General features: G+C 37.7%; 1 protein-coding gene across 5 annotated transcripts; it reads left to right on the top strand.

The window, feature by feature from the left end:
* Positions 1-11867: 11867 nt before the first annotated feature.
* LOC112200125 lies at positions 11868-15930 on the top strand. Of its 5 annotated transcripts, none has more exons than XM_040517535.1 (8): positions 12009-12266; positions 12940-13021; positions 13268-13539; positions 13792-13847; positions 13954-14032; positions 14118-14256; positions 14996-15109; positions 15588-15930. In XM_040517535.1, exons 3-8 carry the CDS (start codon positions 13376-13378, stop codon positions 15777-15779), a joined length of 744 nt encoding a protein of 247 aa, XP_040373469.1. In that variant the 5' UTR covers positions 12009-12266; positions 12940-13021; positions 13268-13375; the 3' UTR covers positions 15780-15930. The 5 variants fall into 5 exon arrangements, with proteins under 5 accessions (XP_040373466.1, XP_040373469.1, XP_024196908.1 ...); XM_024341140.2 differs by lacking the exon at positions 12940-13021 and adding an exon at positions 12398-12468; XM_024341139.2 differs by lacking the exon at positions 12940-13021 and adding an exon at positions 12398-12524.
* Positions 15931-16930: the final 1000 nt, after the last annotated feature.

Genomic DNA, 16930 nt, shown 5'->3' with positions numbered 1-16930 from the left:
AAAGAAAAAAGAAAAATATTACTACAAAAAATTCAAAAAGAGTAATCAGAAGAAGGATTGGAAATTCAAGAAGAGAGTTCCAATTACAAGAAGCAACAGGATGAAGATCCGAAAAAGAAGTTCTTCAAGAAAAAGAAGAATTCTCATCAACATAAACAACAACCGAGCAAGAAAGCTTGCAGATGTTGGTTATGTAAAACTGAAGGGCACTATGCCAATGAATGCCCGGAAAAGGGTAAAAGATCTACTAAAGCTCTCTTCGAGGAATATGAGCAAATAGTAGAAGTAGCAAACATGAAAGGCTACGAAATAGCCTATTCTGATGATGAAGAAGACGACAGGTCAGTTTACTCTGCCCGGTCTGAAGAAGAAGATGAAGATTCATCATCTGAGTCTGAGATAGATTCTGAAGTAGAGTACTTCGAATCCAGACAAATGAATGTTTTGAGAATCAAAAACTGGGAAGAAAGCAAGACAGAAACTTTCATGTCTTCTTATCAGGTGAACCCTGGTACATTCGTTTGTGACTACTGCCTATGTCACGAAAAGAATAGTCTCCCAATGTTTTGTGAAGAGTCTAAGAAGACTTATCACAAAGAATGCTTCATAGCTGAAGCAAGAAGAAAAACCAAGAATGGTCTTGTCAGCCAGTTGGTTGAGCAAGAATATGAAGAGTATTTCGCTGAGCAAAAGGCGAAAGAAGTTGAAACTCTGTTCCAGGAAACCATGGAACCTTCTTCCTCGAAAAAGGAAGAAATCATCGATGAAGAAAAAATCGATGAAGATATTGAACTGGTTGAAATACCAGAAAATGATGTAGAACTGGTGAAACCACCAGAAACTGTTCATCTCTTAGAACGACAAGAGGATACTGCAACATGGGATCTACTTGGCCAACCATCCGGCAAGTTTGACTACAGAGTCAGATATGACCCTCCGTCATGGTTCAGTAATCCAGACGTCAAAGAGATACTTCCTACAGATTGGGATGATGGTGTAGACAAATCACCCACTCAGGAAGATGTTCCAGAAGAATGTAAACCATTCATTCCAACGGAACAAGCTCAAGAAAATGAGCTTCATCAATCGAAAGTCGTCTCTACAAGTAAATACAGCAACTACATAGAGATTGGACTCAAGTTCCCTGATCACAGGAAATATCATCTACATGCTTTTGTAGATAATGGATCGGGATTTACTGTTGCAAAGAGATTTGCAATTCCAGATGAACTCTGGAAAGAAGACAAGAAAAAGTCAGCTACTGGTGTTACATTTGATGGAAGCCATCTCACCATGAAGAAAGTAGCAAAAAATGTTCATATCACCATTGGTGGAGGAACATTTATCATCCAGAATGTTTGGCAGTCTGAAGGCCAAGGATCTGATTTCTTGTTGGGAAATGATTTCATTCTCCAACAACGATTCATTCAGGATGAAGAAGCGATAGGCTTCAGGAAAGGAGAACGGGTGTTCTGGGCAGACCGGCTCACACAAGCAAAAAGTGTGGTAGGTCCCGGTTTTACTACTCAACATCAGAGATCGCAACAGAATAGTGGTGATCTTACCCCCTACAAGCCCAAATTGGAGCCCATACTCCAAATCAAACAACAAGAAGAACTGCTTGTTGAAGAATCTTCAGAAGAAGAAGAAGAAGAAGAAACTAGTGAAGATGAAGAAGCTAGTTTCATCCATGAGCACAACCTCAAGCATTTTCAGAACAAGCTTGAGTCTCAGCAAATTCCCACTCTTGACAAAATCAAGAAACTACTCGAGCAGAATGTGGATACAAATCCTCAGAAGTTTTGGGAAAAAGACCCAGTGGTCTGTGAATTGAAATTGCATGACATGAACGCTATTTGCCATGTCAAAGCCATTCCTCAGTACAAAGAGGAAGATAAAAAGAATTCAGAAGTGATATTGAAGATCTCCTGAAGAAGAGATTAATTCAACCTTCCACTAGCCCTCATCATGCTCCAGCATTCTACGTGAGAAATCATGCAGAAAAACTACGAGGAAAAGATAGAATGGTTATTGACTACAGAGACGTCAATAAGAAGACTGTCAAAGACGGTTATCAGATCGCTCAAGTCAGGGTACTGATCAACCAGCTCAGAGGAGCTAAAGTCTTTTCAAAATTCGATGCAAAGTCGGGTTTCTGGCAGGTCAAGATGCATCCTGAGAGCATACCTCTCACTGCATTTGGAACACCACAAGGCCATTACGAATTGTTAGTAATGCCTTTTGGTCTCAAGCAAGCTCCCTCAATCTTCCAGAGAAAGATGGACAACATCTTCAAGCATGTAGCGGAGTTCTGCGTCGTCTACATAGATGACATCCTGGTCTTCTCCAAAAACAGAGAAGAACACATGAAACACCTCCATGAGGTAGTAAAGCTGATAGTTCAGCATGGAATTATCCTAGGTAACAAGAACTATCTTCCAGACGCATTGACCAGAGAACTGGCAATGTTCATCCAAAGAGAAGACGACGAAGGTCGTAATCCCAGAAGTAGAAGAGCTGGGAAAGAACAGGAACCTGAAGAGGATCCAAGAGAAACCAAGGAGAAAATCCTTAAAAGGTTTCTGCTAAGCTCAAAAGGCTTAGCCTCAACTGATCAATCCCAGGGTAAAGGATTGGCTAGCCCATCTCAAACGGCAGACGGTAAAGGCACATCAAGACCGTTAATGGCTGCTGCTTTGCCAAAAAGCAGACCAACTCCTAGTGGAGTTATAAATGTTTTTAATTACGAATTAAGAACTTTTGACACTCCTGTGTTCAGAACTGGCAGGAGACTAGCTTATCACCAGAAGGCAATACTGGATAATCTCTTATTTGCCTTTCAAGAAAGAAGCAGTGGTCTGATGTTCCCAGCCCTCTTTGCATTAGCTGAAGAGCTCTACGCAAATGGTAGGCCACAAGGTGAAGAGCTTCCTACGCAGCAGAGTGCTGTCAGAAAAGAAAAATTTTCCTTCCTTGAAAGTCCAGAAAGTGCTAGGGTCCCTATCATGGCACTCAATGAATCAGACTGGCATGAATTCCATAGTCTGATAGGAAGGCATAATCCAGAAAACCTAGTTCCTCCAACTCTCTTCATTGTCGCTGGACCATATGTTGGAAGATACCTGGTAAATGTTCAGAGTGAACATCCCCAAGAACACAAGGTTTGGCTTGTTGAAAATGGTTTTGTCCATAATATGTGGACCAAAACAAATGATGATCTGAAAGGTTTGCCGCCCATCATTGTCAACACAGTCAAAAATATCAGAAAAAACGACTGTACGCTTCGTCTGAAGTTCAGATCCACTCCTCCAGAATGGATCCAGAAGGCAAACGGTGAGGTTGAATATATTCCTCCATATCATTATGTGAGAATTATTCAAAGAAGATATCTTCAACCAGCCTGTGTAGCATACAACGGCCAGCCAAATTCCAGCATCCCTTGGATGAAAGCCATGGCTCTTGACTACATCAAAAAGATCATCTCTGAAGATGTCAACAATACCTTCCTGGCAGCAGGAGAAAAGACAATCATCACTGCTTACGATCATCCTGACGTAGTCAGCAGTGACTTATTCCTATCTCTAACCAGAAAAGAGATAGACTCGACAATGGCCTGCATGCGTTGGGTGGAAAAGCTTGAAAATGACAACCACCACAAAATGTATGTCGATACAGACGTCGAGGATAATGCAACAACAACTCGCATGGCCCAAGCAGACAACAACTCCTTTGTCTTTGGCCGCCAGTCTGAAACGGACGAGAACATGTGAAGCTACAGGTGAAGAATCAGCACCAAATTGCAACTGTAGACTTTTAGACTTTTCTAAAGCTACTTTTGCTTTTTCCTTTTCAAAAGAAAAAGGACAAGTGAAAAACATTTCACTTCTCACCTTTTGCTTTTCCCTGACCGACCTCCACCAGCAGGAGCACTCAGAAAAGCAGGAGTCACGGAGTTGTTCTGTACATTTTTGCATTTTGAATTCTAGTTTGAGTTCCGCTCCCTATATAAGGAGCTTTAGCTTCTCTTAGAAGGCATTCGAAAACTTGAGACAGAAAAATATTCTCTCAAAAAAGAAAGCCATAGTAGCAGTGTACTTCCTTTCCTGTCTAGGTGTGAAGTAGTGTGCTTTCAGTACAAGTAAGTAACTGTTCTCATTCTTATGGATAGCTAAATAGCTTTTGCTGTTTACCTAAGAATGAGGCTCTGATTGTTTAAAATCTATATGTATATTTGAATAAATAAATTCAGATGGATGTTCACCCACTTCTTTAACTTATAAAATCAGCATTATATTCAAGTCTAAATGTCATTATCATACTCATCTTTGTCATTCATAGTTTACTATGTAAAGTTTAACATTCGAATGCATGCATCTCATGGAAATCTAAAAGTTCTAAAACTTTACTGTTTATCCGAAAGAATCAGTTTTAAAAACAGAAAAAATTAGGACAAGCAGCAGTGATTCCGCCCTGTGAGTAGTCGCTTAGACAAGGAGTCGTTAGGCGAAATGTGGCATGTTGAAGGCTAGTCTTATTTTTATTTTGACGTTTTTTTACTGTTCCTTTTTGTTGAATAGAACTGTAGAGGAACCTAAAGGTCAACATAGGATACAAAAGACATTTGTTTGTTTAAACCATCCCTGTTAGTCTTTGTTTATCAACAACAGTGTAATACCAAAGTGTTGGGCAGTTGGGAAAAATACCAAGGTTTTTTGGGTATACGGGAAAAAACCCTTAATTTTATGCATGCTTGAAGAATACGGGGATCAAATGTCCATGCAGCTGATACCATTTGTTCCGAGAAAACATGTTTTTGTCCTTGGACATAAAGAAGAAATTAAAATCAAAGAAATTAACCTGCATTGTTATGGTCAATCAATAGAAGCAATTTATGACTCCCAAGGGCTATATGTCTTTCCCTCCTTCTATAGTTTCATATTTAATCCCATTTGTTTGCTACTGCATTATAATATCAGTGTGCAGCTACTTGGCTCTGACTCTCTGACCAAGAAAAACATCAACATGTTAAAACATTAAACAACCCGATGCGGTCTTGTATTTTTGTTGGTATATATATATGCTCCTAAATATCTCTGTGTTCACCAAACTTCTGCTTGCAAACCCTTAACCTTAACAATGAAAATCTTTGATGTTTATATCATTCAGTTGTTTACTTTACTGATCGATCGAGGATTGATTTAAGAACGTCCGGTTTGTAGAATATCAGTTATGACCACTTTGTTGGATATTATCAATCTTTGAAATCAACCCCAGCCTGTCGTCTAGTTGGGTACATGATAATGAATATTAAGACCTAGCTACAATCATAACATTAATGCCTTTATATATGTATTCTGTATATATGGAGCAAAAGATGTAAGGTTCTAACGAGTGAATACCGTTGTGGATATGGATCGAGATAAGGAGATTATATGTGGTAATTGTCTATTTATTTTGTTGGGATGATTCGTTAAATTACTAAATAATCTTTTACTTAGTTTTTTTTTTTTCCGGACAAAAAACATAAACAGCTCTCATCGATCAGAATATGCCGTAGATTGAGACTGAAAAAAAAATGTAAGGATTAAAGTTGCTAGCACTCAAACTTGGCATCGTCTTCTACTTGTCAACCAGCGTGTAACCATTAAACCTTCTCTTTGTCATGGGTTCCACATTGGTTATAAGAGATGACTATCGATAATTATTCATCAATGAAGATGTTGAAGGAAGTAAAGGAACCAAAAATTTAAATTTGAAAAAGCAAAAGATTTGAAAGAACCAGCTAGCAATATAGAACTAATGCAAAATCCTGGGGTGGGTGGAAGCAATAAACAGATTTTATGGGAGTTGACGTAGGGGAGAGATGAGGTGGTTGCATTTTCCACCAGACCTGGCCTCTTTATTAACTCACACATTTATGAATGATTCCAAGCAAACATTCATCTCACAGGGAAAACACCACCTTCACCTTGCTCGATCAAAATGATAACCTAGCCTCGACATTTTAATTCTTAATTACCAGAATCTTTCCGTGCGTTGATTTTTGAACTAATCCAAAAACTTGGATTAGAAGAAATATCTTTTCTGTTCTCTAGACAATATACATTTGGGTCAGTGCCATTTGAATTATTTTATGGGATTCACCAAACATTGTTTACACAACTCATTCCAAGGAAGTTTCTATCGGCTTTGTTTAATTGTTGATCTAACCTTGAGAGTTTGAACTTTGTTTTGTCCATATATAGGTAACATTGACAACTTTGAGAGCACAACTCATATTATATATATCGAGAATATGAGTGCACGAGACTTAGAAAGAAAGGAAAAATGCATACAAATTGCACCTCTAATGTATGTGGTTCTTCTTAGGTTTTCTTTCGCAACTTGAATCCTTTCAAGTTTCTTAATTATTATCTTTGTTGTTGAGATATTGCAATTCATTCAGAAGGGAATCAAGCTGGATATGTATCGAGACATTTTGTATATATAGTTTTGGGTCATTATCACAAATAGTACCTAAACTATACCTCAATCTTATCGATGGTACCTGAACTTCAATTTTGATCACAACCAGTACCCGAACTTTTCGATTTCATTTTAAATGGACCTCCGGTCACTATTCCGACTAAAAACGGCATGGGAGGCGATCATAGTGATGATTTTTGATGATTTCGAGGGTTGCGATCATATATAGTGATGATTTTTTAGTAATAGACTTGCCTTGAACTTGTTTTTTTGTTTTTTATTTTTTTAGATTTGGTTTTTTTTTTGCCGGAACAGTGATCAAAAGTGGCCTTAGGTACCATTTAAAATGAAATCAAAAAGTTCAGGCACTGGTTGTGATCAAAATTGTAGTTCACGTACCATTGATAAAATAGAGGATAAGTTCAGGTACCATTTGTGATAATAACCCTATAGTTTTTTTCAATTAATTGAGACCAAATTAATAAGTCTTTCTAATTTTCGTTTTTCATCATTATTCTCATTTCTTTCTATAATGAGACGTTTATATATTTGAAATGCAGAAATGGTGAATAAGATGTAAGTATGTGTCCTGTTTCTTTCCTATTGTATTGCCGATCAAGGTTCATCAAAAACGAGGAGTAAAATGAACAGTGCCTTGTGTACGTACGATGTAGTAAAAGAAGAAAAGGGAGAGCCCCGATGACTGGACGTGTAGTACTCCATGGAAAAATTAAAGTTTCAGCACCATTAATATGGTGTTGGGGAAATAGGATCCAAAATCTTGAGGAAGCGTGTTTGCCCATAGAGACAGGCATCCTCTTTGAGAAAAAAAAATAACTAGGCAAACGCATTTAGGTCAAAATACAGATAGGACTTCTGGGAACATTCAATCTAAATATGAATGAATATAGTCCCACACACCCAGCCAATATTCAAAGCCAATTAGCTAGCTGGTTCCAGTGCCTTTCATAAAAGCTAGCCATGTCCTTATGCTGCAGATTTCCCACGTGGAAATATACTAGTCGTTGATATCTGCCCCAGCAAGTAGCTTGACCAGTGGTCTGATCATTGGCATTGAATCATTGCTGCGTGATTAGTTATATATAGCTAAGTAGCTAGGTCTGATTATATCTCAGTTAAGCAGCCCTAGCTAGTTCATAATGTACAATCATGGAGAAGAGCATTGATTGAATTGTCGGATTTTGGCCGATATAGTAAGACTTGCTAAGACAAGCTAGTGTACTGGTGGGTATGAGATACCCTCATTTATAACTATTTGAACAAAAATTTACAAGTATTTGAACCAAAGTTACAACATTGAGAACAAAAGTTATCATATTCATTTACACTATTTACATATAGTTAAACAAAAATTACAACATTGACAACGAATTTGTTCAAAAGCTTGTAAAAATGTCGTAAGAGGTGTAATTACTATTATTAGAACTAAGATTACAATATTGACAACGAATTTGTTCAAAAACTTGTAAAATGTCGTAAGAAATGTAATTACCATTATTATAACTAAGATTACACAAAGTATGACTCAAATTACAACTTTGACAACAAAATTTGTTCTCACTTTTGTAAATGTGGGTATGAGATACCCACCACTACACTAGAATTTCCCAAGACTTGCTATATGTTCTCTAACCTTTGGCTGGCCTATACCTACAATAGAGGTGTATATATAAGAACCCTAATTTAGTAATTAATTAAACATAACTAGTTGACACTGTCAACTCTAAATGTACAATACAGTTTCTGCGCTGTGCTGAAGCTCGGAAGCCTTAATTCGTTGGGAACAGAGTTAGAGAAAGAAATTAATCCGAAACCCTAATTCCAGAAGCCTCGGTATTCTGGAGGGTGAAGAAATGCCAATAATGCAGAGGGTAGATGGAGACGCTAGGAATTAATGAAAAGAGCAATTAATTCAGACTACAATGAATTTTTGGACATAAGGTACAGAAAGAAAGTAAGAACATGCAAATAATAACTATGACTGCAAAAAAGAAACAAGAGCATTTACACTAGCCCCTCCATATCACATCGATCCCCATTTTTACCATTCCCAGCTCTCACAGTTTCCTACACTGCCCATCCCCTACATCAAACCTTACTGAAAAGGCTAAAGCCATGCTCTCATTCTTTCTTCTACCTAATTTGAAAATTCAAAGAACGTACAAAATGGACCAAAAAAATAAAAATAAAATGGAGATCGACAACAGGAAGATATTACAGTCATTTTTCACTCCAGAATACACAGCAGCAGCAATTACCGAAATGCCCCAAACAGCGAGCATTATTTTCACTAGTTGTGAAGGGGATTCGGACCTGTATGAACTATTCTCTTGTCTTCGCCGTATAGCTTGTCGGCAGGGTCGCCACCGTGGATACGGGCAAAAAACTCACGAGATGGAGTACTCGACGGTGCATGGAATGAGACTTTGTCGTGAAAACGTGCTTTTCTCGGCGGCGAACTAATTAACCGGCCAGTAGTAGCCGACTCCTGACCAGAAATACTATTATGACCAACAAAAACCGAAGTTGTGGTTTGAGCAAGAATTAAGACGACCCACAGCAACAAAATTAGACCTTCTGTAGCTGATCTCATTGCTCGCAGAGAATAGTAGCACCAAGCGAAGAGAAAACCATAAAAGACTTGAAGCTCACACTGTGCAGTGGGGTGGGTGTGAGTCAATGGGAGTGAGTTTTGGTGTTAACAAACAAAAAATAAAAGGTCGAGTGAAGCAAGAACTGGATAGCTAAGCTAGCAAGAGAAGCAAGAGAGGAAGAGATTAATTGAAAGCTTTTGATTTATCTGTTGGTGCTTCAATTCCTTGTCTGGTGGGTCTGGGCACATGACATAACTTGACCCTCGATTCCTGGAACCTTCTATAGTTCTTATTTTACTTCTTCTCTGATCGAAGCTTTGGACTCTGCACCTTGTTTATCTAATTTGGTTTTGCTTTTCGGTATCTGTTTGGTTTTCGTGAGTTTTCTTGGAGACTTTGGAGTCGGGGGGTTGTGGGACTCTGTCCAGTATTAATAGCCGTTGTCCCCGGAACACGTATATAATCAAACATTGGTAGCAATGTAAAGATGGAGATTTGCTAAACAAACTTGGTGGTGGTCGTAGGTAAACACCTTTTGCTTAGTTGTCACAGCAACTTCTTTTTAGCTATAAGGAATATTTGCTATGGTCCCGTCCAATTATGAGTTACAATCATGTGTCCTCATTTTAAGTGTGTATACCCTCATCCCTAGCTTAGTCGATAATATAGAGTAACCCTTTTTTTTTTTTTTTGAAAGGGATTTGAAACCCAGCCTAGCTGGGAGGCTTAGCCCCACACCCGATTTCACTTATTATATTAATAGTAAAATTTTGCAACGGGGGAAACATAAAACCTGAACCCTGTGCTATATCAGAGTAATTATAATAATCTTCATAGAGTACATCCTCAATAATAGCAAGAGTCTCATCTAACCAAACATCATCAAGTAAACCAACACTAGCAAGGTGTGCTAAGCGATCTGCTACACCATTTGCTTCTCTATATATGTGTCCAACCCGGATAGACTGAAAAGCCGTCATGTAATCTTTACAATCTTCCAAGACACGACTCACCTCGGGCAAATCCTCCTTGTTCCTACTCAGGGCAGTAATCAATAGGATATAGCCACTTTCAATATCAACATCCGTCCAACCTTGGTGGATACCAAGTAAAGGACCCGCTCTACACACTTCAAACTCCATATGCAAAGCGGAGTGAGCATGTAAAAGAGGCCTACCTAAAGCTGCGACTCCCTTCTAGATAGAGGGGCTATCTATAATAAGTTGGGTCCATTCCATTTGGTATGTACCAATGCCTTAATTGGAGACTAATTCTGTTTAATTAGTCTGCGGTCTGCCATTAGGCCTCGTTTGGCAACCAATTAGTTTGGTTTAGCACTTAATAATGGATTTGACTAGATTAAATTGAATTGCTAGACTAGCTACTTACATAAGTACGACTACAACGGAGTTGAACGGTCGTCATAGAGCCAACGAAATTCATCTCATTTGCAATCACAACTATTGGCTGGTTGTTGCATTACTTGCATATATTCATAAATGGCCGGAGACGGATGACGATGAATATGAGAGAATGACTGATGAACATGAGCGCGACCATATTTATCGGGATTGGATTGGTGATTCGCTGAATGGCCGCTTATCCGATCGAGTTGCTCTCCCTTATTATTGTTTGGGCCATTAATCCTTCTATAACTTGACATAATAGATCATAATTATCTACGACAATAGACTAGTAATTAGTTAGTAATTTTGAGGTATAGTCGAATCCTGATTGGGTCCGTGCGATATATTATTGTAACCCTAATCATTCACAGTCATGATGAGTAGGCAGAAGTAGAGAAATGCTGACCAGCACAGCTACAATGGTAATGACAATTTGGGAATGACAGCTAAATCAGTAGGGCTGTACTGAGAGGACACAGTCAAATGTTGTTAATATATTAGATTAATCTACTATAATGAAGTCCAGACTTGACCTGACGTGTTAATTAATTCTTCCTTAAAATCAGTTTATTTATGAAATGACTGCTTTGTTTCATTTATTCCGGCCTGTGAAGTGTGAACATAGTAATTACTGTATATGTGAATCAAGAGTATAATTTCTTGCATGAAGCCCAACGGGCCTAAAGACCAGCTCAAAAGAGCCCAATCTATAATTTCGTATTCTAAGTTTGCAACCATATCTCTTTTTTCTTGGCCCATGGCTTGCAAATCCCCTTGAAAGATTTAAGAAATGTTGCAGACTCATCTTATGTACAATCAGACTTCATCCATGCCTCTAGCTATTATGATTATTGATTGATTTGATTCTAATATTATTAATTTCTATTTCTATTCAAATAAAATAAAAAATTGAGTTTTTGAACATGTTTTTACTTTAAATATGAAGAAATAGACACTCAGAATATCATAACTCTTTAAGCCATATCGATGTTTTAATGTAAAAAGATGAGCTCCATATCACACCTTTGATTGTATATTTATAATTCTTTGAATAAAAATGTTTTGGTAACTTGAAAATAATTTTAATGTTTTATGTTTTTTGACTTTCGCATGATTAAACACTTTGCAATCCATTTATTGGTGACAGCTTCAACCGTATAATATTTATTATGTAATCCCTAAATTATTTTTTGTCGATAGAAAAAGAAAAAGAATCTAAGCATTTGCCAATATCACTCTTTCCTATTCTATCAAAATAAAAACAAATCAGAACCAATAATAACAGGGTATGAACACATGGTTGGAAGGTGATTGAAGCCTCTGTAATAGTGTAATTCATACCAGTGGTGGAGAATAGAGGGTTGAGACTTGAGACAAAGAATACAACATTGCAAACTTGACTTGTCCACGGCTTTAAGCTACGACTGTTGTCACTTATGGCACATTTGGATACGAAATGGAATATGCGCACGCACATTATGAGGATGATTCGGGATTCATGCGCATATCTCCCCAGGTTCTCTTTCTCCTCTCTCAGACTAAACTGAAATAACCACCCTTTTCCCATTTCTCTCTCTCTCCTCTCTTATTGTATCTATCTATCTATCTATCTATATATATATATATATATAGAGAGAGAGAGAGAGAGAGAGAGAGAGACAGAGTTCTGCGGTGCTCCGGAGTATTGAAACTCCGGAAAGACTGCCCCTAAAAATCCATTACACCCCAATTAACCCCTCCTAGGCTTTCATCAGGTTAACCAATCCGCCACATATTCCAGGTTCTTTTTCTCTCTCTCTCTCTCTCTCAGAATTATGTTGTGCGTTTCAATGTAAATGAATGTTGGTGGCTTGCTCTGTATCTGATGATTAAGAACACTATTGTTTCAATTTGAGTTTGATTGTTGTTTAGTAAGGATGAAATGCATATTGGATGTTGAAGAAAAATCAAACGTGGGTTGTGGTTCTGGATCTTCCAGCTAGGTTGGGTTCTGAGTTTTTGCTCAATACATCTGCATTTCTTGAATTGGAGATTTTGGGTATGGTTGTTTACTTACTTGAATCCAAATTGTAACTTAAATTACAATTGTGCAAACTTGCTGTTGCCCCAGTTGTGTGATTTTTTTCTTCCAAAGTGCTCCACATTGTCCAAATTTTTACCGCATTAGATTAAGTGAGTTTCCTTTGTTTGTAGAATTGAGTATACGCACACTTTTTGATAAAGTACTGTACTTTGTCATTGATCTTATATAGACGTTGAGATTAATGTTCAATTTTGTCTGATTACATGCTTGAGCAAAAAACTTTAGGTTCTGTCACCCTTGAAATATGCCTTTTCCTCTGCAAATCAAAGTATGTAGCCATAAATTTTCAATCTTGAATGCCTAGATGCAACTTGAGTTTATTGCATACCTAAAAGCTGGTAATGTGTGTGTCTTCCAATCCATGCTGTAGGAGAGGATGGCTTGAAGTCCGAACTGTTTGTTGATTGTAGGCCGGTGTTATCCCTGTACAAGGGGAACCCTCATCATGGATTGTAATTGAAGAACCGACCCGCTTCATTTCCATAAAAAGGAGCCAAATAGGGTTCTTTGTAGTGACTGCAGTACTTTTCTTTTGTAGGAACAGCAAGAAATTAGAACTGGATAACAAATCATTTGCCCTTCGGATAAAGAATGTCATGATTGTCATTTAGTGCATGGTTAAGTTGAACTTCAATGAATGGTCAACAGTATGATTTGTTGTGCTCTTAATTCGTAGAAATATTGCTGTTGTTTTGCAGTGGTACACTACATCAATACATTGGCTCACACTCGGTACACCTCTTCCAGCTGTTGCCAGCAGGTTTTTGCTGGCATTAAAGTTGCTTTGGCTTACTACTGAAAAATTTATGAGTCCCCAGAGTACATTGAATCCTTGTAGAGCCCTAGAGGGCATGCATGGGGTACATGTGGTGCCTAGTTCACGGTTTGAATCAGAAGAGACTACTCAAGATGGGGACTTTGCTCACTCAACTTGTACAAGTTCGGCTATTGGAACAAATTTGTCTATGCAGTGAGTGATAAATCTAATTGATGAGTAATTTCCATTGAAAAGCTAGAGTATTATGTGATGAAATAATGTAGTTAAAATAAGGTTATGCATTTCTACAGGTTTGAAGTCTATCATTTACCAATTCAATTATACATTGTAGAACGTGGATTAATTTTTGGGGATGGTGATTTGAAATTTGGTTCTGGATTTTGTATGAGATTGATTATTCGCAAGCAATTCCACTACAATTAACTTTGTCTGCATGTTTTCCAGGCGAGTATGGCAGCACACACCACCATGTTTGAAGCCTATTCAGGGTTGCATTCACGGTATTGTAAAACTTAGTGTGTTTATGTATATATGTTCATTTGAATCCAATCTCTTGGATAAATACAAAACATCTGAACAATTTTTTCTTTCTTTCTATATTCTTAGGCGATCGTAACCTCGCAGAAAGAGCTGTTAATGTGCTCACTTCACTTCCTTTCATAGTTCTTGGGATCCATGCCCCAAGGTGGTACTTTTATGTAAGATTACTTGATAGACTTAAAAGTGATTTTATCTATGCATCAGGCCTAATGTTTATCTTGGGGAAACAGGAAGAATCTAAACACCAAGCTATATGCTAATTCATTAATTGGAGTTGGAGTTGCCTCGAGTTTATATCATTGTTCAAGAGGAAAACTAAGGAAATATATGAGATGGGCTGACTATACAATGATAGCTACAGCAACAGTAGTAAGTCGGAGAAAATCCTTGAATAAATTAAAGTTGGCAACTCACTGTTTTCATGAACATCCATGAGCTTATTGCTGAGTGATGATATTGCTCTAGTTATATTAGATTCAGAATAAGATTGTATTGGTGATTTTTTCCTCAAAAGTTGATGATAATCATGCATAAAATAGTGAAAGAGTATAAGAGCTATTTCCTGAATAGATTGTTCTTTTGAGCACGTTGCTTAATACGAGTAACTGGATTTCAGAAGTTCTCACTACCATATTGTCTGATCCATTACTTACTAAGATTTTATGATAATGATATGTCTTAAGACATTTTCTGTTCACCTCCTGCAGTGAACTTTTTCACAAAATCTATGTATGATGTCAATTGTTTCTGCAGTAACTAAAATGAGACATATATTGACTTTTGAGTTAATGAGCACTTGTGTACACATCCACTGAAACTCATCTTTGGCAAGTTTACATCGCTTATGCTTTGTTGGTTAGAAAGAATTTTCTGCACAATTGACTACTTATCATGGAATCATGGATAACAAAGAAACCTGTTTTTCCGGGTACAGAAACTGTACAGCATAATGTAGTGTGATCTCTTAATGCAGTGTTTGTCTATGATTTTAATTCAGGGCATATCTTCCATTTCTTATCAACTTTTTATCTCTATATCTTCTTCTTCTTCTTCTTTTTTTTCCTCAAAAGTTATTCAGGTTGCTCACTTGGGAATCCTATTTTTGCAGTGTCTCTCAAGAGCACTCAGAAATGAAAACCCAAAATTGCTCATGGCAGCTTCTGCAGTATTTCTACCTATCCAGCCTCTGATGGTTTCAGCTGTTCATACTGGAATGATGGAGGTAACTTGCCATACTTTGACCGCTGTTTTCTCATCAAGTTTTGATTTTCGACTTCCTTCTTTTATCTCTTTGTTCGAGACTGTTCTGTCTGATATCTACGTTCTGTACATGATTCAATCCATTATCTCTTTTATACACATAGCAGCAGACATATGGTATCCCTTTGGTATATGAGATAATAGAGAAGTAGTGAGGTACACCAAATTCAGATGTTTTAACATGTACTGCAGCAGGGATGATAATATTAACCTCATAGCGAAGTAGCACCATTCAAATTGAGCCCAATTTGTAGTTGAAAAAGTAAAAATGAAAGTACTTGAGCCTATATGGGCCTTTGCCCACCAAACAAGGCTGGAAACTTGCATTGTGAAAGTAGACATCTAATTAAACTTTACCCTCCTGTAATCACAGTAAAGGAATCATATTAGCCAGAGCTTACCCGAAAAAAAATTGATGTTAATTATATTGTTTACTGCAGGTAGCGTTTGCCAAAAGAGCGTTAAAAGATCCAGAGCTAAGGATGGCACACAATGTGCACAAGATGTCGTCATTATTGGGTGGTGTACTTTTTATTGCAGATGATGTGTTTCCCAGAACTCCATACCTTCACGCTGCATGGCATCTTGCTGCAGCTGTAGGTGTTAGCACCTGCAATAAGCTTCTCGAGTAGTTAATTATCAATGTATTAAGTCATGTATTTTATATTCAATCATTTGTAACCGAAAAAACATTAGAAACAAATAAGAAAAGAAAAATCATCTAAAGCGCTGCATCGGGGATCTGCTCATTCCATAGTCATAAATCACGATTCTTTTGCCTAACATATTGGCATATTATTTGTAGATTCAAGAGAGAGGCAAGGGAACAATATAATATAAAGTTGCATATAAGGTAGCTATACAGCTACATAATGTGTTCATTTTTGTTCTTCAGAATTAGTGTTAGAACATACGGAAGTGCAAAATCGTACCATTTTCAGTTACCATGGAACTATGGAAGGTAATTTAATTGATCGTTCTTAAAGTTCCTTTGCAATATTGGCCAAGCTAAAAGTGAATGGCCCCAAAAATGAATTGCAAGCCCTGGAGAGAAATTCACCAGAAATGGATCCGGCTTCCTACCTGTATATGTTCTAGTGTTACGAGCGTGATCGCACCAAGCCACCAACAATAAAGAAAGCACTGGATGTCTGGATCCATCAAACTTCAAAGTTAAGCTTACTGGAAGGGTGAGGGTAACCTCTGGGAAGGTCCTTAAATGAACACTGATTCAAAAAAAGAGAAGAACAAACAGTGGCACGTGATAGTGTGTAATTGGGTGGGGGTCCATGTATTAAATAAAGTGATTTTCTCTGACTTTTATTACTGCGCCATATTCACTGGCTACAGATCACCTTGTGAGGACTGAAGAGCCAAGTCGTTAGCATGCAGGCTACTAATGAATAGGAAACGAAGGAGATGGTCTCTGCTATTATTGCCAAACATTCATGGCGGTGATGTCATCCGATCGTCAAGCATACAGTGTCCAATAATGGTCTGAAAAAGTAATCAAGCAATTGGACCAAGAGAGGAACAGCAGCTGACATGGTTGCTGGCGAGTGATATAAATGAGAATAAATTGGACAAACTAATTAGGGCTATGGACAGCCGAGTTATGGCAAAGTCTAATTTGGTCGTACTTTGACTGCGTCTTCATAATATTTGTGATGCAGGCACCCATGCACGTGTGATAATTCTATAAATTATATACGTGGACAATAAATATTGAGTAACATGGAGTTTGTGTGACTGTACGATAGGTATACGTGAAATAACCCGTTCT

Source organism: Rosa chinensis, chromosome 4 (assembly GCF_002994745.2).
Source record: "Rosa chinensis cultivar Old Blush chromosome 4, RchiOBHm-V2, whole genome shotgun sequence".
NCBI lineage: Eukaryota > Viridiplantae > Streptophyta > Magnoliopsida > Rosales > Rosaceae > Rosa > Rosa chinensis.
The sequence above is the reverse complement of the archived record's forward strand: the minus strand, read 5'-3'. Positions and strand labels throughout refer to the sequence as shown.

Excerpts from the sequence above, each read along its gene's own strand:
- LOC112200125 (XM_040517532.1), top strand. The coding sequence starts at position 11,943 with ATGGAATATGCGCACGCACATTATGAGGATGATTCGGGATTCATGCGC. Across the intron at positions 14,033-14,117 it reads CTTGGGATCCATGCCCCAAG|GAAGAATCTAAACACCAAGC; the intron begins GTGGTACTTTTA and ends TTGGGGAAACAG. Across the intron at positions 15,110-15,587 it reads TTCATACTGGAATGATGGAG|GTAGCGTTTGCCAAAAGAGC; the intron begins GTAACTTGCCAT and ends TGTTTACTGCAG.